General features: G+C 50.0%; 1 protein-coding gene across 1 annotated transcript; it reads right to left on the bottom strand.

Moving 5' to 3' along the window:
* Window positions 1-24,253, bottom strand: ARHGEF5 (Rho guanine nucleotide exchange factor 5). The gene is made up of 15 exons (XM_031455539.2): window positions 24,162-24,253; window positions 14,637-17,736; window positions 14,026-14,083; window positions 13,548-13,612; window positions 13,095-13,348; window positions 8,631-8,791; window positions 7,948-8,100; window positions 7,514-7,643; window positions 7,167-7,241; window positions 6,639-6,728; window positions 5,358-5,515; window positions 4,591-4,752; window positions 3,217-3,287; window positions 1,407-1,511; window positions 1-732 (listed from the first exon to the last, which is right to left on the bottom strand). Exons 2-15 carry the CDS (start codon window positions 17,722-17,724, stop codon window positions 575-577), a joined length of 4,728 nt encoding a protein of 1,575 aa, XP_031311399.1. The 5' UTR covers window positions 17,725-17,736; window positions 24,162-24,253; the 3' UTR covers window positions 1-574.
* Window positions 24,254-24,412: the final 159 nt, after the last annotated feature.

The following is a 24,412-nucleotide window of genomic DNA, read 5'->3' on the forward strand; positions in this document are numbered from 1 at the left end:
TTGGAGAAGTGCCAAGTTTATTAGAGTGAGAGCGATTCACCCTCACACAGCCACCGCCCGACACAGGTCCCAGAGACGCATGCGCTGACCTTGCACCGCTAACTATGGAATATCTCTAGGGTTGGAAGATACCTCAAAGGTTGCCGGGTTGACCCTCCCATCTGATACCCTAATCCCCCTTAAACGTCTCCCTCCAGTGGCCTGAGGTCAGATTCTGTTGAACATATGACCATGATGGAAACCAGTCAGCTCTGAATCTGCACCCTGGAAGAAGAGAATGTTTAAGTGTAACAGGGTAGTAGACATAAAGTTCCTTGGCTTAGGCCCTGCTGGTTTCCTTTTCCCATGAGAAAAGGTTCCCAGAGTCCAGTAAAGTCCCTCAAAATCCCCCCACCAAGCACAAAGCACAAAAAAAGGAGGCCTGGGACTAGCGACTGGCAGCTCGAGTTTGTCCTTCGGCTTTTGGAAGGTCTAGTTCTTGGTCCACTGAAGGCCTCTGTTGCTGGGTTCTCAGGGCCAGCCCTGTCCAGGGACATCTGGTCCTTAAGCTCAGGGGATTCCTCCCAGGAAACATCTAGGGCTGCTGTTCCACCAGCTGGAGTTTGGCAGTCTTGACTCGGTGGGCTTCCTTCAGGTTCCGCGCACGGACCTCTGGGTTGGAAATGAACTCCACTTGCTGTACAGGGAACCAGCCTTGCTCCCCATCTGAGAGTCTCACGCCCTCCAGCCAGCCTACGGGCACAGGGTGGGTGGGAAGAAGAATTACCTGGGAAAGACTCACAATAACTTCCCCCGGACCTCCTTCCAGGAAACTTGTCTGAATTTTAAGGCCGAAGGGATGGAGAGCCCCCAGAGCGGGCAATCCAGCCTCCAGGGCGCTCACTCTGGCTGCTTTTGAACTTTCTCTAGTCTTAGGAGTTAAATTGTATTCCCCCCGGATGTGTTTGAAGTCCTAAGCCCAAGTACCTCAGAATGTGATCTTATTTGGGAATAGCGCTGTTGCAGATGATTCGTAGTTAAGATGAGGTCATACTTGAGTAAAATGTGCCATTTATCCACTATCATTGGTGTCTTCATAAAAAGAGGGGAAGGTGGGACACATACACCACACACAGAAGGAAGACAGAGGTAGAGACTGGAGTTACGCTGTCACAAGCCAAGGAACACCTGAGGCCTCCAGAAGCTGGAAGAGGCAAGGAAGGATCCTTCCCCTGGAGCCTTCAGAGGGAGCCTGCCAACACCTTAATTTTGGACTTCCAGCCTCCAGAACCATGAGAGAAGAAGTTTCTATGTTCTAAGCCACTCAGCTTGTGAAGCTTTGTCACAACAGCCCTGACAAAGGGAGACACCCACATGGCGTCCCTCCTTCAAGGCCCAGCCTGCTCCTCGTGGGCTCTCCCTCTTACCATCGCTGCTCTGCTGAGTCACCATCACCACGTCCGCCTTCTCTAGTGCCAACTCGTCGTTCTCTCGGGGCTTGTAGGCTCGAAGGCACTGCACCTGCGGGGAGTCTTTGGAAGAGAAGGGCAGGAGAGAGGTTAGGAAAGGCTGGTGACTAGAACACGGAGAAGGAATCACAGGGGACACTTGGGAGGACTTGGGAAAGAGAAAGTTTGGGCTGTTGAAAGTTACAGATAAGAGAGACCATTGGAAAAATCTCCATCCTCTGCCAGGGAACAAAATGGTTGATAAGGAAGTAGAAATGCCAGAAAGGAAATGAATCAAAAATTCTATTTCTCCAGTGAAGACAAACTGAGAAATATGTTGTGAACACCTTTTAGAGACTCATTATCACAAATTACAGAGATTCTGCTAAAGGCCCATCTTCCCACCGAAACGCTAACATTCCCTGATTCTCTGGTCCTTGGTGAATTCTGAACTCCTTGAAAACTGGCTGTGACAAACCATTTATCTGTTACCCAATTGTTTCACGTACGTGCTCTGCTTCTCCAACAACACACTGTAAACTTCGAGTCTGTGACTCATGCTTCATTTTCTTCACAGAACACGACATGGGACTAGAAGAGGCTTAACCAGTGGGTTTCCAGGAATGACCTAAACAAGGCACTTAAAGCCCTTCACCTTCAAGTTTCCTCATCCATAAATGACAGGGTTGATAAGATGACTCAAGGAAATTCTGGATTTTCTATGTTTCTGTATTTTGAAAACCAGAGGAAATTTCTACACTTTTGAAGTGCAAAATAACAAGCCTCAGAGCACACCTGACTCACCGCCCTCTACCGTACGTGGGTTTATTTTCCTTCGTACTTTACCGCGCTGCGCTGGTTCTCTTAGAAAACAACTGAAACACTGCATTGTTATCTGTGCTTATTTTTCTAAAGGTCGTCGATACCTGACATTCGCAGCATCACAGTGACAGAGGGAGAATTAGCTCGCCCTCCTTACCTACTGGGGAACGATGTGTCGCACCCTGAACAAGTTACCAGAACTCAGTTTATAGCCTGTTTCTCCTACTTCCTTTTCCAAAGTTCCTTGTATTTGTTTGAACTTTTGAGGCACCAAAGGCCCAGTGTTCCTCTGAATTCAGTTCCTCTCTGGATATGAATTAGGGAATACTTGCTGGAGGACAACTGTGGGGTTTATATGAGACTCAGAAGTCCACTCTCTGGGGTAGGAGAGAGCTCAACGGTAGAGTGCATGCTCAGCATGCATGAGGTCCTGGGTTCAATCCCCAGTATCTCTATTAAATTAAAAAAAAAAAAAAAGAAGTCCAGTCTTAGCATGAATGCAGACGCATTCACAGTGTGCTGTCTGGAAGCCTGGGACAGAGGCAGTGTCTCAGGTCATCCTATACAGGAGGGCGTGTGGTCAGGACAACTCTACTATATTGTGATCCTCCCCAGCTCCTACTCCAGACCTCCTTTCTCCCCATACTTCCCCAAGACCTCCAAGTCAGTAAATTCTAGGCAAAATAATAGCAGGATAGGCCTGAAGGGACAAATAAAAAAAAAAAGCAAACAATTGCCCAAGGTAGGGAATGTATGGGGAGGGAGGAGACACTGTCACGGTGATGAGCAGCTTTAAGCATATACACCTCAGGAGTTCAAGCTCCAGTACCCAGCCTTCCACCTGAAATTCTGAGCCAAAGCAATAAATGGAAGCCTCCCAGAGTTACTTCCTAGCCTCCTAAACTCCTGCACCCAGAGGAGACTTCTGACCCCACCATTTCTCTCTCCCTCATACACTTCTACGCACCATAACACTCCAGAAGGTCCAGCTCCTCTCTTGGCATGGCCAAGGCTGAGATCCATCGAAGTTTTTCACTCCTGAGAAAACAAAGAAGGGTCATTGCTTCAGCTGCAGCTCTGGGGGTGCAGGACAAGGACCAATGACGAGGAAGGGAAAGGACTGTGGGAAAGACTTAACTAGTTCAAAAAGTTGTCTAGTTCCATAATGTCTAGGACAGAAGTCAACGGGGACTCCACTTGGATGGAAATTTGGCAGGACCGTGAACTGCATGTTCGTGTGTCTCGTCATCCTTCATCTTTCCCCTTCTCTTTCCAAGCTTATCCCCTTAATGGCATCTCCTCTTTCAAGTCGGGGCATAAAGTTAACTGTCAATTACACACATGGAGATTTTCCATTTTAGGACGTGCACTCAGCATAATGAGCATCTCAGTCTCGATCCCCTGCATCACTTTGCACACTTCTTGACACTCTTCTGCCCACCTTCCTTCCATCGAATACCTCAGAGATGAAGACTATTCCATAATCATAATTGGATCAGGGAGATACATCTACTATTTGTTGTTGTTGTTGTCGTTGTGATGTAATATCATCCAAGCCTAACTGTGTAATTAGTTGAAGGTTTTTGCTTTATCTTAGCCTCTGCTTCCAAATGTGCTGAAGTAACTGAGAGCTGACGCTCTAACTCTAAACAAGGCTAAAGCTCTAAACAAGGAACCGGAGTCTGGATCTGATGACATGACTTGGGTGACGTTTTGTACCTGTTCCAGCCCCTCTGTTCCATAAGTGAGGACAGGCATTACTGACCCCACCCTGAAGTGTCTTCCAAGGGACAAAACTGCAAAATGGTCCTCAGACCATTAGGTATCTCATCAAACATTTTAAAAAAGAAGAGATTTTTGTCTATCTTTCGTAACAGCAAAAATAACTACAGCTGTTCACTATGGTACTGTGCATTAGCTTTTAAATATTCCTCACATTGTGTGTACATGTGAATGTGTTTTATAATTATTGTCATTAAAAAGATGAGCAGATCAACATTCTCAACACTGTGGATTTCAGCTCAGTAGAGGACTGGGCTGGAAGGTGACAGCAAAGGAACTAAAGGCACCTCAGTGCTTCTCTTATTCATGTCTTAGTCACGCATATGCCCACCAGCCTTGGGCACTGAGGAATTTCTGGCTTGTTACTCCATGCCAGTCCATCTCCTCTCTGGTGTCTTACAGACTTTGTCCTGGGGATTCCCTCCGGATGCCCCCCCGTCCAGAATGGACTAAACAGTGCAGCCGCTGTTTTCTGAACACATGTGCTGCCTTGGTCCCGCCTCCTCGCCTGGCTCTCGTCCCTCCCTGCCCCCAGCTCCTCTGCTCAGCCCCGTCTTACTGGGTCTCCGTGCGGAAGAGGAACTCGGCCCGGGTGCCCTGCACGTTGTGCCGCAGAAAGAGTCGGAAGAGGTTTTTGTGAGGCCCATGTAGCTTCATTTCGCACTTCTCCACTCGGATGGAGGAGAAGGGAGCGTGGTCGAACACCAGGAATCGGCTACCCCTGCAAAACACAAGACTTTTCAGCCTGATTCTGGAGTTGTCATACTTCATGCACCCTCGTGTCTTTGAATTCAGAAATCCCTGTCCTTAGCATCTGCAGCCTGCAAATTCTCATGAAAACCACAAGCTCATATTAACTTGCTCTTAGGATGCTCGGTAGCTATGAGTCCCCAGGGATGTAAACTACGTATCTAGTGCAACAGATACTTCACTACTTTCAAGAGTTAAAGAAATAGAACCAAGATAAAGTTTCTAAGCTCCTCAGGACCAAAGAGTGAGGATCTGGAACTGGCTAAGTACCTCTTGGCTGGCTGGCGGAGCCTGGCCCAAAGAAAGCATAAATAGACCGATCTGAAAACGCGGCAAGCTCATTTGCTGCACTTTGTGCTGTGTCTGTAACATGGTACATACGGGTCCTGCCATGTGATCTCCTGATACAATCTGGTGAGATCTTTTTCCTCTTCTCTAGGTCATGACCTAGACTCCATGGGTGAGCTGTGGAGAAGGTCGCTCTAGGAACATGAGCCTTCTCTGCCCCTTTCAGTCCTTCACTGTTGCCCCATCCCATTTCCCCTTATGCTCTGGCCTCCCATCCCAGTCACTGACTCTCGGGGCCGAGACAGCAACAGACAGTCATTGAAGAGATGCAGGTGGACCGGACGCGTGTTCAGCTTCCTTCGCAGCCCTGGGGAGATACTGAACTCCAGAGCGATCAGCTCTCCACTCTTCACCAGCCAGCGTGACTGCGAAATGAGCGGGAATATCTAGAGAGTCGGGAAGAGAAAGAAGACAGTGTCGTAGACAGGACGAGCGCGGACCTGCGCTCCTCCCTGTGCCTCTTCCTCCTGCGTCCCACCACTGGCAGCCACCTCCTTCACGTCTTCCTTGTCGCATAACCCACCCACTTAAACCTGGCTTCTCTCTGAGCCGACGAACTACTGGCGTCTGCTGTTGCGTGGCTCCCACGTCCACAGCTCAGGCATTGGAAGGTGGTTCCAACGTGGTCCAACCCAGGAGAGTGACTACATGAGAAAGCTCAGCCCTCGAAGCCTGAACTGAAGAAGAGATGGAAGAACCCAACTGGGGCACGTGGGAACAAAGCAAAGAACAGTACGATGCCTCTTTTAGAAGCTGAAAGTTTAAGGCAGCTCTGAAACCTGTTCTTTCTTTGATTATAATCAGAGACATGAGAGGAGCAGTCGGAATCAGCTGTGGGGATGAGAATAAGGAGAAGGAAGTGGGGTCTGCCTGGAGCTGGGGTTTGGGTAAAGGTAAGGCACTGAGCTACGATCAATATGTAGGTAGGGGATTTCCCTCTCTTCTAGGGAGATGGGTGGTTTCTGCTCTGGGCTGAAGTCGAGGTGCACAATGACTACTTTAAATTTGTATTTGGATTAGAGATTTTCATTCTATATTTAGATTCAATTTTATATTGCTTTGGTTAGATGAGGAGGAGACAGGATAAAATAATCAATGGATCAAGCACCAAAAATACATCTTTATAAAGGCTTACATTTGATAAGTTCTCCCATCTGCCCAGTTCCCAAACGCACACTCTCTCCCTCAGGTAGACACTGTCCTTCATTTCTATGTATCTTTCCACAGTTTCTTTATGGATACATAAACAAATATATATATACAGATTTGTATCTTCCTACTTTTTCATCAAAGGTAAGATATGTGCCCATGTTCCTTTTTCACTTAACAGCAAATCATGGATACTGAAGTAGGCAGTGAGGTCTCCAGATACAGGGCAGAACAGAACGTGTGCAGAAATGAGGTTAGAGACTGGGAGACTGCGAGCAGGAAGGTTCTGTGTTAGAGGGTGACCTGTGGGATTTGCTAAAGAGCATCCCGGGCAGGGTGGGGCCCTTGGGGCCAACTTACTTTGCACTCAAACTCAATCTTCTGGCTCAGGTAGATGAGCTCCTCTGTGCGCCGCATTCTCTGGACATTGCTATTGCAGTCTCGGATCAGCTGAGTGTTCAGCAGGGAGAGGAGAGAGGAGCAGGACAGGGTTAGAGGCTTGGGCTTTGAGTCCCCTGCAAGAAATCTGGGAGCTGGTCGTGACAGCCTCTTGTCTTTTCTACCAGCCTGGGATTGAGCGGAGACAGCAAGACGCTGAAGTTCTAGGACTGTGGTATATTTTGCATGACCTGATAGAACATTTCTGGGCTGCGCGAAAGTAAGATTTAATCTGGGGACCATGGCAGGGAGCGCACAGTCCCTTGGTGTGGAGTGTCCTTAGTGTGGGAGTGGAGGCTGTGGGATGTGTGAATTTGGCGGTTTGCTGAGTGCTGTGAGGTAGATGAGCATGAGTGGGGCCTGCACTTTCTGGAGTCATAGGCCTAGGCGGGGGACAAGTTCTCTGTGAAGGACAACCAGGGGATCAGAGTAGGGGTGGTGGCTGCCTACCTCCTCCAGGGCGTGGTGTGCCTTCGTGGCCTCCGCTTCCTCTGAGGAGCCAGGCTGTGTTCTCTTCAGAATGTTCTACAGAACACACCGTAGGCAGGAGCCAGATGGAAGGAAGGGATGGGGAAACAGGAAGAGGTGATTGGGGGCGAGTTAATGGAGAAGTCTAGGAACAAAATTTTAGCAGCAAATATTTCTGAGAAAGAAGGGTGTGGGCAGTGGGGAGACTGCTCACATTGTCCACAGGGTGTGGAAGAGTGGCAGAAAAATGGATGGTCCCCTTTCCTTTGGGGCTACCCAAGACCGCCCCTTTGAATTAAGCGGAGAGGACTGAGGTGGGATCCGCATACCTGGAGCAGCAGTTTGAGACGGGTGATGCGCTGGAAGGGCAGAATCAGAAAGGACTTGAGGGAAAGGCGCTGGCAGACAGGGTCACTCTCCAGCTTCTCCAGGACCTCTCGGAAACTGCTGTTGCTGTTCCTGCGTGAGCAGCGAGCCTCAGGTGAGGAGGGAGATGGGGAGGACTGGGGGGCACAGTGAAGCCATGGGGAGTGGAGGCCTGGTGGAAAATGTCTGTAGGTTGGGAAAGAACGGTGGGTCCAATGACAGGGGTCCCAGATGTGATGGCCGAGGGCACCTGATCTGGAAGCTGGGTGGGGCTTGAGATCATGGGGCAGGGACAAGAACAAGTGCTCTCGGGGGAGGACTTTGGGTTGGGGATTGCGGGTTTGTTGCAAGGTTATTGCAGGGCCCACATAGGGACTCAAAGGGAATCAGGTCTCACAGTAGAGTTTGGAAGGTGCGTTCCTGGTAGGTCTGGTTGGTGACATAAGGCAGGTAGACCCGGCGGAAGTTGGGAGCATGGTTCAGGACCACATCGCACACTTGGAAGGTGAAGATGTTGTTCTCAAAGTTCTCTTCCAGGTCTGAAAGGAACCTGTACAGAATTCAAACATGTCTTGTGAGACTTGTGGGTATCGAGGGAGGAGTCGGCTGACCCCTGCCATACTTTGAGCTTTTAACTTCTTCTCTCCCTTAGTCAATAACGTCTATTGACTGTCCTTAGCTCTGTCGCCCTTGCTCTGCACTAGAGTTCTCTCCAAGGCTGTCCCCGGTTGGCCCCTGATCGAACTCTCTGGTCCTAAGATTCCATTTCTTGTCCTTCTTTTGATCCTGTTCTGGTTTTCTGATGTTTAGATGTTTCCCATCTCGTCTCTAATGCAGTGCATGCCCACAGTACACCCAAAACCGCAACACTGGAGGCATTTCTCACTCATTTATCCATTAATAGACCCATCCACCCACACATCTTCTCCCCTCTCTGCTCTTTCTATCCCTACAGCCACTGGAAGTCATGGAGGGAGCAAGGAGAGGATTCTGAAAAAGGAGAAAAAACAACAAAGAAAGGTTTACAGGCTAAAGACAGTGAGGGTGAGTGAGTGGTATTCGGGAGAAGGGGAAGCTCACATGGTGCTGACGTCACGCACATCCTGTAAACGTGAGAAGAGCCACTGATGATCCTGGTTCGAAAGGATGGCCCGGAGCTGCTCTGAATGTTGGAAGTGATCCACAGCAATATGTAGACTGCGCAGGTATGAGGCCTCCGACACAATCAGCTCGAATTTGGCCTGGGAGGTTAGGGAGGGGGAAGACTAATTAAACACATTTATTGAATCCTTGGCATATGCTAGCTACTGTGCAATGTTTTAGGGGCAGAGCGGTGAGCAAGATGAATCTTTTTCTAGCTCACAGTTACATCAGAACCTAGCCTGATACCGGGGGAGAGGGAAAGAACGTTTGAAAATGAGGGGAAAATATGTGTGAGCCTTCAAAGGTAGAAGAGAAAAAGATGCTCTCAAGAAACTCAAATAAATTGAGTATCCTGGGAACCAAGTGTCCTAAGCAGGCAGGGGGCCAAGCTGAGGAGGCCAACAGAAAGGAGGTCTGGAGGGTTATGTAAACTAGGTGAAACAGTTTAGACTGAAGACAATGGGAAAGCAAAAAGAGGCTGTCTGTAGGGGAATGACTTGATCTAATTTGTTTTTTATAAAGATATTTCTGAGCACAGTATGGAGAAAAGATTTGAAGGAGCAAGGCAGTCATATTAGGAAACTGTGACAGTGATTCCAGATGTGAGATGAAGGCCTAATTAGCCAAGGAAGTGAAGAGAGGTAAGCCAATTTCATAATTATGTAGGAGGGAGATTTGGAGAGCTGGAAGAGTCACAGCTAACGCCTCCTGAGCTTGGTAACTGAGTGGATGATGGAGTTCCTTACTGAACCAGAGAACTTGGAAAAATGAACAGATTTAGGGGATGAAGGTAATTTGGGGTATGGGGAGAAACAGAAGGAAGCAGGCTATTTGAGAAGGAGATGGTGCAATTGTGGTTTAATAGAAATAGCCCAATTACTTGGAGGTGTAATGACCCACAACCCTGTTCTCTAGCTGGGCCGGTCATGTTCTTCATCCAAGCATGCAGCTTCCAGACAGACGAGTGGACAGAAAAGAAAAAGAACACAAACGCACACATCTTGGTGATGACTTGGATAACTGATGACGCTGGCTGGGTGATGCTCTCATACAGCAACACTGAGCCAGGACACTAAAGGTTCATTTGTGTCCTGGCTCTAACATTCGCTGACTGTGTGACTTTGGGAGGCTCATTTAACCTCTCTGAACCTCGGTTTTCCTGTCTGTGTAGTTATAGTGACCTCCCCCCTCACAAAGATGTTGTGATGGTCCAAAGAAATGGAGTCAGTGGAAGCACTTTTGCCCACAAGTGCTATTTTAGAAAAGAAATCTATGTATATAAGCACAGAGACTTGCCTTCTCAGAAATGTGAGACCAGGGCTGGCCCAGGAGCCCTGGTGGACTTCCTAGTACTCTGCAGTTGGTGAAAGAGAGCCAGGGTTCATATCATCTGCCCATTGTTTGCTCCATAAATATAAGCAGATTAGTGATTTTCTAAATATCTACATGTGCTTTAAGAGTTGAGGTCAGCACAAAGCCTGCAAGTCTGAGTTTCAAAGAACCTAAAAAGTTATACCTCTGTTTTTGGTTTAGTAAAAGCATGGTTTATCCATAAATTCTTTTGGCCAAAATTTTACTCCTGAAAGAGGGGGGGGGATGTATGGAACCAATATGTATCAAACTATGTAACTAGACACTATACTAAAAGCTAGATATGTGCTATTTCATTTAAACTCAACAGCAACCCTCAGTGGTAGGCATATTACCCTTGACTTTTAGATAAGGAAACTGAGGTTCAGTGAAGTTACACACCTTGTTTAAGGCTACACAGCTAGTAAATGGTTACACGGCTAGAAGCCAAGATTCAAATCCAGGTCAGCCAGGCTTGAAATTAAAGTAGTAAACCTTTTGCATGTGGTGTGAGGAAGTGTAGTCTCGTTGTTTCCCAGGGGGCTGTCCAGCTTTCCCAGCACCATTTACTGAAAAGACTGTCTTTTCTTCATTGCATATTCTTGCCTCCTTCGTCACAGATTAATGGGTCATAAGTGGGTTTATTTCTGGGCTCTCTATTCTGTTCCACTGATCTATGTGTCTGTTTTTGTGCTAGTACCATGCTGCTTTGATTACTATAACTTTGTACTGTAGTCTAAAGTCAGGGAGCATGATACCTCCAGCTATGTTCTTTTTTCTCAAGATTCCTTCGGCAATCTGGGGTCTTTTGTGGTTCTGCATAAATTTTAGATTATTTGTTCTAGTTCTGTGAAAAATGTCACAGGTATTTTGATAGGGATTGCATTAAATATCAACTCGAAATGAATTAAAGACCTAAATGTAAGACCAGAAACCAGAAAAATCCTAGAAGAGAACATAGGCAGAACATTCTTTGACATAAATCATAACAGTATTTCTTTGGATCTTCTCCTAAGGCAAAATAAAAGCAAAAATAAACAAATGGGGCCTAATTAAACCTAAAAACTTTTGCATAGCAAAGGAAACCATCAACAAACAAAGAGATAACCTATTAAATGAGAGAAAACATTTGCAAATGATATGACCCATAAAGGGTTAATATCCAAAGTACATAAACATTCAACTCAACATCAAAAACGTAAACAACTTGATTAAAAAATGGACAGAAGGCATGAATAGATGCTTTTCCAAAGAATATATACAAATGGCCAACAGGCACATGAAAAAATGTTCAACTTTGCTAATCACCAGAGAAATGGAAATCAAAACTACAATAAGATATCATCTCACACCTCTCAAAATGGCTATCACCAAAAAGTCTAAAAATAACAAATATGGGTGAGGATGTGGAGAAAAGAGAACCCTAGTACACTGTTGGTGGGATTCTAAATTAGTGCAGCCACTCTGGAAAAGAGTATGGAGATTCCTCAAAAAACTAAAACCAGAACTACCATATGATTCAGGAATTCCATTCCAGGGTACATATATTGAAGAAAAAGAAAACCCTAATTTGAAAAGATACATGCACCTCAATGTTCATACCAGCATTATTTACAAGAGCCAAGATATGGAAACAACCTAAGTGTCCATCAACAGATAAATGGATAAAGAAGATGTGGTATATATAGATACATACATGTGTGTATATATATGTGTATATACACATACATATACACACACACACACACACACACACAATGAAATATTATTCAGCCATAAAAAATGAAATACTGCCATTTCCAACAACATGGATGGACCTAGAGAGTATTATGCTTAGTGAAATAAATCATACAGATAAAGACAAATACTCTGTTGTCACTTACATGTGGAATCTAAAAAATAAAATAAAGGAAGGTACATCATAAAACAGAAACATATTCATAGATATAGAGAACAAACCAGCGTTATCAGTGGGGAGAGGGAAGGGCGGAGGGGCAAGATAGGGTTATGGGATTAAGAGATACAAACTACTATGTATAAAGTAAATAAGCAACAAGGATATATTGCAAAGCATAGGGGAATATAGCCACTATTTTGAAATAACTTTAAATGAAGAATAATCTATAAAAATATTGAACCACTATATTGTACACCTGAAACTAATATAATATTGTAAGTTAATTATACTTCAATTAAAAAAGTGGTCAACATTTTTGGATTGATTACTATGTACTGGGAACTTATCTTTGTGCGATTCTCTCAATAATTCTTTGCAACCCAATTTTACAAGTGAGGAAATAAAACTTAGAAAGATCATGGCCAAAGTTAAATAGCTAGCAGATATTAAAGTCTGCTTCCCATCCAGGTCATTTACGCCAGAACCTAAACACTTAAACATTGTTTCATAAAGCTTTTCCATTGTGCCATATTGTCTTTCGAGGAAGAAATGTTTTAACCCATATTTTAGATTGATTATTAAGATAAGCTCTCCATGTAAAACATATTAATGGTAGTAACTTAACATCAGACCAGTGGCCTTTACCACAATCTTGCTATTGGGAGCGAGGACCAAGCAGAGACTGATGTTCATTCAAAAGCTTCTATGAGACCAACGGACAGCCGCAGGGGGCACTCTTCAAGGGACCCACCAAAAAGCTCCTGCATGTGTCTTGGTTGGAAAGGAAAACTTTAGTGTAGACTGAAACCCTGGTTGAAGAGGGAAATTTTAGTCTAGCCTGAAACTAGACTAACTACATTAACTCCACACTCCGCCCAACAAATTCAGAGGCATGGTCTCTTTGTATGAGCCCAAACTAACAGGAGTAAATGGCACGAGGAGGTGGGAAGAAGAGATAGTGGAGACACCTGGGAAGCAATTCAAACCCATCAGTGTGAGGATGACCCATTGTGGCGGTGTGCACGTGTGTGGTGAGTCTGTGGGTCCATGGTGGGGACAGCCCGCTCTTGGTGATGGCGGTGAGTAGGAGATACGGATGAGAGCACTTCCCTCCTGTCTCCCCTTCCCCTGCCCCCACCCAGCCCTGCGGGTACCTCCTGGAGTTTTTGGTCCTCATGGGTCATGGAGAGCAGCACAGCGCTATTGCGCACCGCCGGGATTTCCTGCCAGAGGGAGCCACTGGAGGCCATGGAGAGACGTTGCAGGTAGGACTCCGAGGGGACCAGGGACTTCCGGGGCTGCCGGGGGGAGACAAGCCCAGGTGTCTCTGTCAGGCTGTCCAGCCGCTGCTGGCTCTGAATCTCCTTGTTCAGAAACACATCACTGTACTCCTGGTAGAGCAGCTGAGCTACAGGGTCGAAGAGGCATGGGGGAGGGAGAGAATTAGGGAGATGGGAGTGGAGGCACAGAAACAGACAGAAGCCACCAAGCCGCTTCTGGCTCTCCTGGCACCTCCTCTCCCTGCAGATACCACCACCCCGCTGCTGGCAGCCAGGGGCCCCTCTCCGGTCTTGGGCAGGTCTACGTTTCTGTTTCAAGGTACTCACAGGAGTTGATGAGCTTGGAGCAGCGTCTTGAAAAGCCTCCCGTCACCTCCTTTGGCTTTTTCTCTCTGTGGAGTGAAAAAGCGCTTGCTGGCCATCAGACGTGGAGAAGCCCAGGTGACTGTAGGTTCAGACAGGCTCTGACCTCTGGGACGCATGCTGGAATGTCAGGGCCAAACACCCAGAGAGGCCAGCGGCAGCCTGACTCACTTCAGGGCAGCTCGAAGCTATTTTGGATGTCATGCTGAACTTTCACAGGGGGGTTAGGTCATGGCCAAAGCGCCTAGAGGGACAGGATTTAGAGACCCAGCTGACAGAATCAGGTAATAAAAGCTCTGTCTCCCCTGAAATCCTGGTGTCTGTCTCTTCCCCTCCCTGCCGCTGGAAGAGACAGGGTCCCAGAACCTTTGCCCACTAACGAAAATCTCAGTATCCCGAGAAAAGAGAGCACAGCTGTATCTGTCAGGAGAGTGTCACTCACCGGAAAACAATGGCATCTGAAAGGCCAAGGGATTTTTCCATGGCTGGACTTCTTGTGTCTGCAAATGGAGATGGGCAAAGTCACTGCGATTTCAGAGGGACATTCAGAGAGAACCAAAGAAGGGAAGACCTGGAGTGGGAGATGAAGGCATCCGGGGAGGGGTAAAAAGGTTCAGCCGGGAATCTGTGAGAGCGGGGAGTGCCAAAGTAGGAAGCATTTGAGCACATTAGTACCCGGTGTGTCCTCTTCCCTGTTTCAGAAGGTGAGCTGAACAAGTAGATGCCTTCTCTGTGACTGGAAGGACATCAAGCAGCTGTTTGTAACTGGAAAGTGGGATGGGGGGCGCTCCAGAGTAACCTTGGGAGAGAGAGATGTGCAACGAAAGAACACCATGGCTGGGCGACCGACGGAGGTAGAAGGGAAGGAGAAGAGCATGGCCATGAACTCAGACAGGCTCTCAAGGACGTTCCTCCGCGTTGGGGTTGGGTATGCGGCTGAGTGAAGCCCACAGGGAGGCCAGTAGGCACCTGGGGGACAGAGGAGGGGTGAGGTGGTCAGAGCTGGGAAGAGCCTGGGCTGACACGAGTGAGTGGTCCTGACTCCTCACTCACCTGCAGGGCCCTCGGGCAGGATGGAAGCTCTGCGCAGGCCTTGCCGGTGCCAGTCCTTGTGCTTGCTGGACCCCTCGCTGGGGTCCCGTCTGTGGGGCCAGCTGGACGCCTTCTCCAGACAGGGATGGCTGGGTTTTTCTGGCTGCCTGGCTTGGCCTAGGTCCGACCTCCTCAGGCCATTGGCTCCTTCCTGAGGGGCTATTCTTCTCAAAGATCCTCTGGCAGGGACTTCAGATTCTTCTGAGAGCCCTGATTCAGAGGCTGGTCCCTGGGCCTCTGGAGTCCAGGGGTTAGTGGGGGAAGAGGGACTTAGAAGTGTTGTCACATTGCTGAAAGCCATGCCAGGGGACACTTCGCTTTTACTCCTGCTGGTGGAAGCCAGAGTGTCTGTGGCTCTGCCCGTGGCTGGAGGCCAGGAGGTTCGCCCCCCAGAATGGGGAGTGGAAACTGTCCACTCCTGACAAACAGGCCTTGTCTTGGCTTGACCCCCTGAGTTCATGAGTCCTCCCTGAGAGCTCCTGCTCCTGCCCCTGGACTTTGGGGGTAACGGGGGTGCTTCAGCAGAGGGATCCATGATCGGGACTGGGGGCAGAGGCTTGTAGACCCTTGAGCTGCTTGAAGAAGAAACAGGAGGATGGTGGGGCTGGGGCAAATCAGGAGTTGGAGGCAACGGCTTGTTGTATCTCTGCCTGGGGGAGAAAGAGGTCTGGCTCTGGTGGGGAGTGTCTGGGGTGGAGGGCAGAGGCCGATGCTGCCTTGCCACGAGGGGGTCAGGAGCTTGGGGAGGTGGGCCTTTAGGGGGGCCATGTAGCCCTGGACCCAGGGCCACTGGAAGCGGAGGGCTGCAGCGCTTCAGCGTGGGGGCCACCGCATGGAGATGGCCGTCTCTCTCCACCATAGATGGGTAGACCAGCCTCTTCTCTGGGGGAGGAGGGGGCGGGGGTTCATGGACCCTCGTATCTCTGGAGACAAGGGGTGGGGGAGAGCTGTGGGCAGGAGAACCTGGGACAGAGGCTGAGTGATGTGGGGAGCCCCACTGCTGACTGTGGGGGGGACTGCCAGGCCTTTCTGGGCTTGCGGTGAATTCCCGAGAGCCCTGCCATTGAGCCAGTAACGAACTTGCCGACTCTGGAACGATGCCGCCGCCCCTTCCGCTTTTCCTGCTCCTCCTGGGGATCACAGAGCCATAGATGGCAGGTCTGGGGGGCCTCAGGGGCAACTCTGAATGGGAGAAGGAAAGTGGTAGTCCCGCCAGGTCCGGAGCTGGGTCTGTCCCGTGGGAACCCGGAAAGGAGTTGCTTCTCAGGTGCTGGCCCGGCCCTGAGCGGCTGGCTGGGGGACCCTGAGGGCTGGCCCGGCCTGGCGAGGGGAAGCCACGGAGGGCAGCTGGGGGCGTCTCCGAAGCCCCGCAGGCAGATGGGCTGTCGGTTGAGAGAGGGGCCCTGGAGGTTTCTGGAAAAGATGCAGCAACAGAGGGCTCCCTCCCGGGAAAGACAGCAGGGGGGCTGGCAGATGACGAGGCAGTTGTGCCGGGGGCACCTTCAGAGGGGCTGGAGGGCGCTGACTCTGGTGTCCTCGGGGGGGTCACAGAGGCGCTGGCAGGGACCACCTCAGCCCCCGGGCTGGATGCCGTCTCCTTTCCTGGCTCAGATTCCTCTTGCTGGTTGTTCTGGGCTGCTTCTTGGCCGGGTGACTCCCCTAGCAAAGAGCTAGGTAGAGAAATGGGCTGGCAGGACCCTCCTATTGGCTCCAGCGTAGGAGTCGGAGCTCCGGGGGGCAGCTCTTCAGCGCTGGGCTCTGTCTGAGTCCCAGGAATCCTGCCCGTGGGATAACAGACATCCGGAGACAAGTCGCAGGGAGAAGAGACCTCAGGGGCTACCGGAGCCAGTGCAGAAGCACCGTGCTCAACTCCTTCTGCTCCCTTCTCTTCTCCCACCCCCTCCCATGTGTCCCCATCCCAACTCCCTGGCTCCTCCTCGCTCAACCCCACCTCCTCCTCCTGCCCCTCTACTGGCATCCCTCTGCCCTGAACGCCCAGATCCTCTTGCTTTCCAGTTACTTTCACTGATTTTCCCACTAAGCTTTGCTTCTCCTCGCACTGAGCATCCAGGCTACTCTCTTCTGGCCCCGTCAACCCCCTCCTCTTCTGCTCCCCTTGTTCTGGATCCTTCTGGCCCTGCACCTTCCCCTCCCACTCACCGTAGCTCTGACCACCCAGCTCCCCGTTGTGCCCCTTTCTCTCTCCTGGTCCTGCAAGAGGCACAAGCTCTTGAACCTGCTCCTGTTGTGGCCTCTGATCTGCATCTGCACCATTAACCTGCCGTCCCATCTGTTCCCGGTCCCCTGAAAGCCCATCAGAACAAACATCCTCCCCCAAAGCTCCTTCCCCCTGAAGTGCCCCGTCCTCTCCTCCCCGTTCCTCCAGCCCCTCGGCCTCCTGGAGGCACCTGGGCCCCTCTCCCCCTGGGCTTTCCTGCCTGACAGCCCCACTTTCTGGGTCCTGCGGCTGGCTGGTGTCTACGAGGTGCTCTTCCCAGGACGGCCAGACGCTTGTCTGAGCAGAGGTGTCTGGGTGAGTGTCCTCCTTCCCTTCCGCTTGTCCAGGTCCCAGTATCAGAGAAGTGAGTTCTGGTCCAGATTCCACCTCCACGCTGCTGCCCAGTTCACTGGGTATTGGGGCGTTGTCTAGACGTTCACCCTGGTCGGGGCAGGCCCGGGGCTCTGGAGGAGTCGGTGTCCTTGCGTCTCTGTCTGCTGGGCTCTGGGGCACTGCCCCCAGGTCCGCTGGAGTGTCGCAGGCGGCAGCCATCAGGTCTTCCTGTCTGCTCTCCACATCTGCAGAGGCCTCCTGGGGGACGGAGGTCATGCCCTCAGCTGCATAGTCATTCACATCCCTCCCCTCTCTCTGCGGGGTCTCCAAGAGTGTGTGTCCCTGTGCCCACTTATCAGACGGGCCCTCGCCCTCTTCCGCTTCCAGCTCCAAGGCAGGGGCCTGGCTCCCTCTCCTGGGAGCTGCGGGGCTCACACTGAACTCCGCTCTAGCAGGGACGGGAGCCAAGGCTCCACATGGGGGCTCCTCAGCTTCCATGAGGGTGGAATCCTAAAGAGGAAGAAGAGACAAAGCTTTATCACCTCTTCTGCTTTTACGTGTCAGAGGGACAGACCCTGAAGAACGGGGCACTCCTTTGGTTCCATTTATAGTCATTCTTTGGGACAAAGTATACTTCCAAAAACAAGCCAGAGAACCTATAAAATTTATCATGGATTTATTCATTTAATCAACATTTACCAGGTGATCCTGTCCAGTGTGGGGCGTTCAGCATGGAGCCTGCAGTCTTGTGGCGGAGACAGACAACAATTAGAGCACAAGACCATTGTCAGAGAGGACTGAGGTTCCCAGTGGTCATTACCCTCTAGATTGGATTATGTCACAGTGTCTCTCCCTGTCTACACGCTGGACACCGAGAGTGACTCAGTCCCATATAACTCCCAGACTCGGTGAGTGACACGCCCTAGATCTAACAGCCCAGAGAGTCTGGAGGGGGAATCTTCCTCCTAAACTGCTGATGGGATTAAAACAGGTCTGGCCATTCCGGCTGCCGGCTAGGGGACCACAGTACAGTGGACTCTCCCTTATACAGCATCTGGATTCCACTCATCTTACTTCCTACAGGGTCTAGCAGAGCTGGTAACTAACAAAAGTATTTTTTTTTTTTTTGCAATTAAAGAGGCAGCTGCTGTAAAGTGGAATGATAACTAGACTTAGGTTAGAAGCATAGTAGATACAATAGTTACCCACCCACTTCAACCAGATCCACGAAACTGTGAAATCCTCACCACCTCAGTGGCCCCTTCTCTCCAACAAAGCGAGAACCCTTCTCACAATTTTGACCTTCCCACCTCTCCTCTCCCTTCCAGCAGAATATCTCATCTCCTACTTTGCAAAGAATTTACAACCCAATGGAGAGGAACTGATTCAGTTTCTTGCAATTCAGAGCAACCCACATTTCACTCCTCCCACCCTTCCCCTCTGATGGAGCAGAGCACCCTCCTCTCCACGCGCCGTCTTCCTCTCCCTGCTTTCCCGGGACCTTCGGCTCTGGCTTCTCTCTCTCTCACACCTTCACCTTCTCTGTTGGAACCACCCCAGCAGAATTTAAGCACGCTCATGTCTTTCTCATCTTTCCAACGTGTAAACGGAGTTTTTCACACCTGCTGTCTTCCTCCCCTCACACCTCACCTACCTCCAACCCAGGGTCAATGGCACCACTCAGCCCACCTCCCCTGCAGTATTCAACTTGCTAACTCCAAACAAGACTCTATGGATGCTTATTTTGGTGGTTCTTGTCAGCACTGGGTACTACCGTGGACACTCATTTGACATTAGAAATACTCTTTATCTTGTTATTTGGGAGATGACGTTTTCCTGATTTAACCCCTTAAGTTTCCCCAGTCCTCTAATGAGGTTACCGTCCTCTTTGTAGCTCTTACCAGCTTGAGTTCACTTGACTTCTCCTTGGAAGTAACTATACAGTTACATTTTATATAATTAGGTGTGTCTTTTGGTTTATCATCTATCTCAAATAGGTGGTAAGCGTCATGAGACCAAGAACAGTTGTCTATACCAAGCACAATGCCTGGCCATTCTACGTGCTCGGTAAACATTTTCCAATTACAGAATTAAAGTCTTGCTCCTGTCCTGGCCCGCATTCCCCATAGCTAATCAGTCACCAAGTCTTATTAACCCCACCTCCTAAATACCCCTCAAGTCTGTCCATTTTCCTCCACCTCCGCTCCAAAGCCTGGTGCAATGCTACTGTCCCCTCTTACCCTGGCCTCTGCATCGGGACACAGCTGGCTGCTGGCCTCCACGCAGCTTCTCTCCCCAGCACCTGAGTGATCCTATAAGCCCCACTTCTAGTTTAAATTCTTCAGGAGCCTCTGATGACCATTGGGATGAAACTCAAGTATCCAGCATGGTGGATCTGCCCTCTGCTCCCTGGCCTCTGCCCTCCTCTCCAGCAGCCTCCTCACCTGTCAGAACCTCCCCCACCCCATCAGCTTCTGGTCCCTTTAGTTCACCTCCCTCTCCATCACCTGTAGGCCTTCACATGTGCTGTTCCCTGCCAGGAATCCTCTTCTTCTGCCTGGAGACCCCTTGACTTCTTCTGTCACACTAAGTGCCCTTGGAGTTACACATTTCATGTCTATTTTCTGGGCCAGACCATGAGCTTTGTGAGGACATCAGTGCTGCTGTATTAACTGCTCAGTCCTCTCTGCCTGATGCTTGGTTGACCCTCAACAAAGATTTATTGCATGAATAAAAGAAGGAAGGAAGAACACAGACTTAAAAGAGGGCTGTCCAACTTTTTGTCCTGCCTTTTTTGTATCTTGCTGATTTTAAGACAATTGTAGAAATCATGTAATTTACTGGAACATTCTTTTTCTTAGTTTTAGAAAGGGGATAATATACTCCCTTTGCAAAGAGTTCTAATAAAGATTAAATAGGACAACACAAAAAATAAAGTTCATCGTTAACTCTGAAAGTAATAGAAATGTTAGGGATTGTAAGTACTGTTGGAGAGAGAGCGAGCGAGAAAAATGTGTAAGAGAGAAATACAGGATCTATGAGCTGGAAGGACTTTTAGAGACACAGAAAACTCCGCCTAATTTACGGATGAGGGAACTGAAGATCAGGTAACTCAGACACCTGATCAAATTTCCTAAGCAAATGGTACAGGTGAACTCAAACGAAGTTAAGTCATCATAAGCAACCAGAAGTCGGGCTGTAAGAAAGCTGGCAGGTCACTCGTCCAGAGAAGACCCTGGGGGCCTATAGTCTCACAGCTGCACGTGGACTCACACCTCTCCTGTCTGGTTTAGGGTTCAAGGAGAAGCCCACCGCCCTAAATGCCTGCTGTCTGGCTGGGATATTATACAGGTGTGCACTCTTACACAAGTCCCCCCCGCCCCCCGCCCCATACACACACACTGAGCCACCCTCTCAGGTTCTATGCAGGAGAGCCTCACATAACCAGACAGGCAGGTCCCCGGCCACCCTGCCAATGTGGTGTGTGACAACTTCTCCGCCACCTCACAGACACAGATACCGTCTGTACGGGGCCGAGGGCCACAGCTAACACAAGCATGCTGTGCAGAAGGACTTTTACGTCCTTTTTCCAGTTAATTGACACAGTGCCTGATTTGCACCCTACATTCAGCCCTAAGTACAAAATACTATAATCACTCTGGTTGATACCATGACGTGACCCTATTCTCCTAACCGCACGTTAAATAACATACTTGCTCACGGTAAACACTTTCTGAAACTTGGCTCCTACCTGCCTAAGGAGACCATGTCACTCAACCTGTAGCCACCCCTCAGTGGTATGTGTATTGTCCCGGCCCTCCACCCAGACACCCTGTCAAGTCCTCAAAACAAGCGGCCTCTAAATACATAAGCGTATTTCTGCTACATTCAGGTTATGTCTACAGACAGCGTGTGCGAGGTGAACACCTTCAGTTCCGTGCGAGGTGAACACCTTCAGTTCCATGCTAGTGACACTGAGTGTCTGTCCCCTGCAACCCCATCCACGTGACTATTTTTTTTTAATCGAAGTATAGTCACTTACAATGTGTCAGTTTCTGGTGTACAGCATAATGTTTCAGTCATATATATATACATACATATATTCGTTTTTATATTCTTTTTCATTACAGGTTACTAAAGGTATTTAATATAGTTCCCTGTGCTACACAGAAGAAATTTGTTTTTTAATCTACTTTATACATAGTAGTTTATATTTGCAAATCTTATCGACATTATTTTCAACACTCTCTTTACCCGTTTGGAAACACCAGTGGTCATGGGCTCAGCATTTCCCTATACTTGATTCTGCCCTAGAAATCCTACTGGAATCAGGCATTCCAAGCCTAGAAGGTGACAAAGCTAGAGGGCATCTGTTAAGTCGTAGTTTTACTCACATAAAGGCAGCAGGAGAGAGACTTCTGGCACTGCCCCATGCCAGAGCCGCCTCCTGGCCTCCCCCACTGAGGGGGAACAATCGCTTCTATCTGAGCACAGCAAAGGCAGAGCATGGCACCATGGTGATCCGGCCTTCCTCCAGACCAGAGTTGTTTCTGCATCTGTGGACCTTGTCCACTTGCGACTTCTATCAAGACAAAGCTCCGAGTCTCCCCAGTAACACGGTGTGTGACAGAACTCAGCATCCCCCTAGGGCGCCCCAGTAGCTTAGCTATTGCCCATTTCTAGTAACTAGATGTGAACCTGTACTTTAAAGGTTTCCCTCCTCCTCACCCCGGCCCCCATCACACTGCTTCTTCCAACCAACGTCAAGCGCCTTGTGTACTTTGAGGACCGTGCTCCCTGGATTTTTTAGCGGCGTCAGTTTGCAACACTCTGACTTACACCACAAACCACTGATGTGCTCTTGAAGTTACAATACTTCGGCGTTTACACAGCATCGTCTATATTCTACCTTAGGAAAATACCCACCAAACTGAAAGATATGTGCTCAGTTTGATTTCAGAAACAAGATCACCAGATCGGTGGATGCCTCTATTCACTGTTTGACATTATTGCTCTTGATGCTATAAAGATATCAAAGCAAGAGTAGCTTTCTGGACCACCAACTGCTAAGCCCTGTGCTCTGCTCATTTTAGGAACATCCCAACATCCCAGTGAAAACTGTAATAAACACTTCTTTCTATTCTCTAACCTCTGAAAATATCACATCACCCACTGCCTGGTAGAACCGATGGGGACACAGACCATGGTGAGTGGCAGTGGGAACATGTACCCCACAAGCCCATCCATGGCCCTGGTGCCGTCCACACAGATGTGAGTGGAAGTGACCTGTTTGTGTCACCTGCAACATAGACCCAGAGGGTGACCTTCTTCTGGTCCACCTTGTAGACACTATACATGACCAGCTCCTGTTCCCTCTGCAGACCTGGTGAGTGACTCAGCCCTGTCTACACCAGATGCTATACCTCATCTGTTTGGGTCTACACCACTTAAGTGACGCTGACCTCCTTGTCCACACCACACAGTGAATGACCGCTCCAGACACCATGAATGACATGTGCCTGTCTATCCCACAGACACTGTGGCCACAGACAACCCCAGACAGACCACGCTGTGGGCAGCCACACGCTCTAGGGGCCTGGATCTGTGAAGACTCTTGACCATATTTAGTAGAATCACTATATTCTTCTGGTAAGAGGGATTCCTTTACACACCTCCTGATGGCATCCATTCCTCCTGCTGGACAGTCTTGCTCAGAATTGACACCCCACATCCCCCCCAGCACCCCAAGAGCCCCCTCAATGGCCATGGCTCCAGTTTCAGGCCCACAGATTGGTGAACAAGCAATTCCCATTTTGCCAGGGCCGAGGCCCGGAGCTCCTTCACACCCCAGGTGTGGCTGGAGCAGGAAGTCGGAGCAAGGGGCCACCACCGGGAGCTCTCTAGCCAGGAGCTGCGATTCCTGAAACAGCCAAGGATGCAAGACCCTGGAATGCAGGGGAGGGCGGGGGTAGCAGAAGGTAAGAAGCTAGAGAAGAAAGTCGCCCTCTCTCCCTTGTCTGTTGGACACACCTTTTCCCCTCAGTCTGACAAGCGTCCTGGCCAGAGTTCACTTCTAGGGAGACAAGAGGGCAAATCAGTCTTGGGAATCCAAGATCCAGGAAGGGGAGCAGGGCTGAGACCTGAGGACCAGGTGGCTCCAGGATGGGCTCTCCTAGGACAAACTCGCTGCTGAGGGCAGTGCAGATGATGCCAGCTACCAGAGCTCCCAGGGGGGTGTCCTACAACCACCACCCCCCAGCTCTGAAGCGCTCCCTTCTCCCCAAAGTTCTGAATGCCCTGTTGTGATCACCAGGAAGCTTTGGAAGGACTCCCCAGGTGTAGGGAAACAGGGTGGGGGCAGGGCAGGAGTCTTTTTTGTTACAGGTTAAAGCACCTTGGCTAACAGAGAAGAGCCGCGTACTTAGACAAACACGGTATGCGAATCCAAAGGAAGATAAATGAAGGAAGGCCCAGGCCTGGTGAAGAAAAAGGAGCCAACAAAACATCTCCAGGTAGGGAGTCCGTCCACAAAGGGCCTCTCAGTTACTCCTTATTGTAGAGGTTGGCTTTCCCCAGGGCCTAGACTTTGAAGAAAGAGCCCTGATCACCGGCCCGGGGCACATCCAGGGGCGGGGTGCCCATTTCCAAGGCGGGACCAGGCCGGAAGCAAATTTTTCCAGGGGAGAGCATTTGCTCCAGCTTCCCTCCTCTCCCAGCCCAGTGGGGGACTCGGTCCCACGCCCCGAACCCGGCCTCTCTGCCCAGCTCCCGCCCTCGCCGCGCTTTCCGGAGCCCGCGCCCGGCACCCAGCTGGGGCAGGTCCCAAGGTGAAGGCCTCGATCCCGGTGCTTCCCGCCCCGCCCTGACCTCCGCCGGGGCTCTCCGGCCGCCGGCCCGGCGCGGGGCGGGGGGCCGCGCGGGCGGAGGGCACCCACCTGGCCAGTGTCACATGCTGTCCGGACCCAAGAGTCCCCTCCGGGCCCCCGGCGCAGGCCCCGGCGCAGGCCCCGGCCGCCCCGCCCGGCCGGGAGGGAGGGATCTGGTTCTCCTCGGAAGTTTCAGGTGAGGAAACCAGGGACACACCTTCCTGGGGGAGGGCCAGGGCCCGTCGGCGCCGGAGCCTCATTGGCGTGAAGGGAGCTCCCGCGTCAGAGCTGGGAAGTGCCGGCCGGGCCGGGAGGGGAGC

Source organism: Camelus dromedarius, chromosome 7 (assembly GCF_036321535.1).
Source record: "Camelus dromedarius isolate mCamDro1 chromosome 7, mCamDro1.pat, whole genome shotgun sequence".
Lineage (NCBI taxonomy): Eukaryota > Metazoa > Chordata > Mammalia > Artiodactyla > Camelidae > Camelus > Camelus dromedarius.

Excerpts from the sequence above, each read along its gene's own strand:
- ARHGEF5 (XM_031455539.2), bottom strand. The coding sequence starts at position 17,724 with ATGGAAGCTGAGGAGCCCCCATGTGGAGCCTTGGCTCCCGTCCCTGCT. Across the intron at positions 13,613-14,025 it reads TCAGATGCCATTGTTTTCCG|AGAGAAAAAGCCAAAGGAGG; the intron begins GTGAGTGACACT and ends TTCACTCCACAG. Across the intron at positions 4,753-5,357 it reads TTGCTGTCTCGGCCCCGAGA|GGGTAGCCGATTCCTGGTGT; the intron begins GTCAGTGACTGG and ends TGTGTTTTGCAG.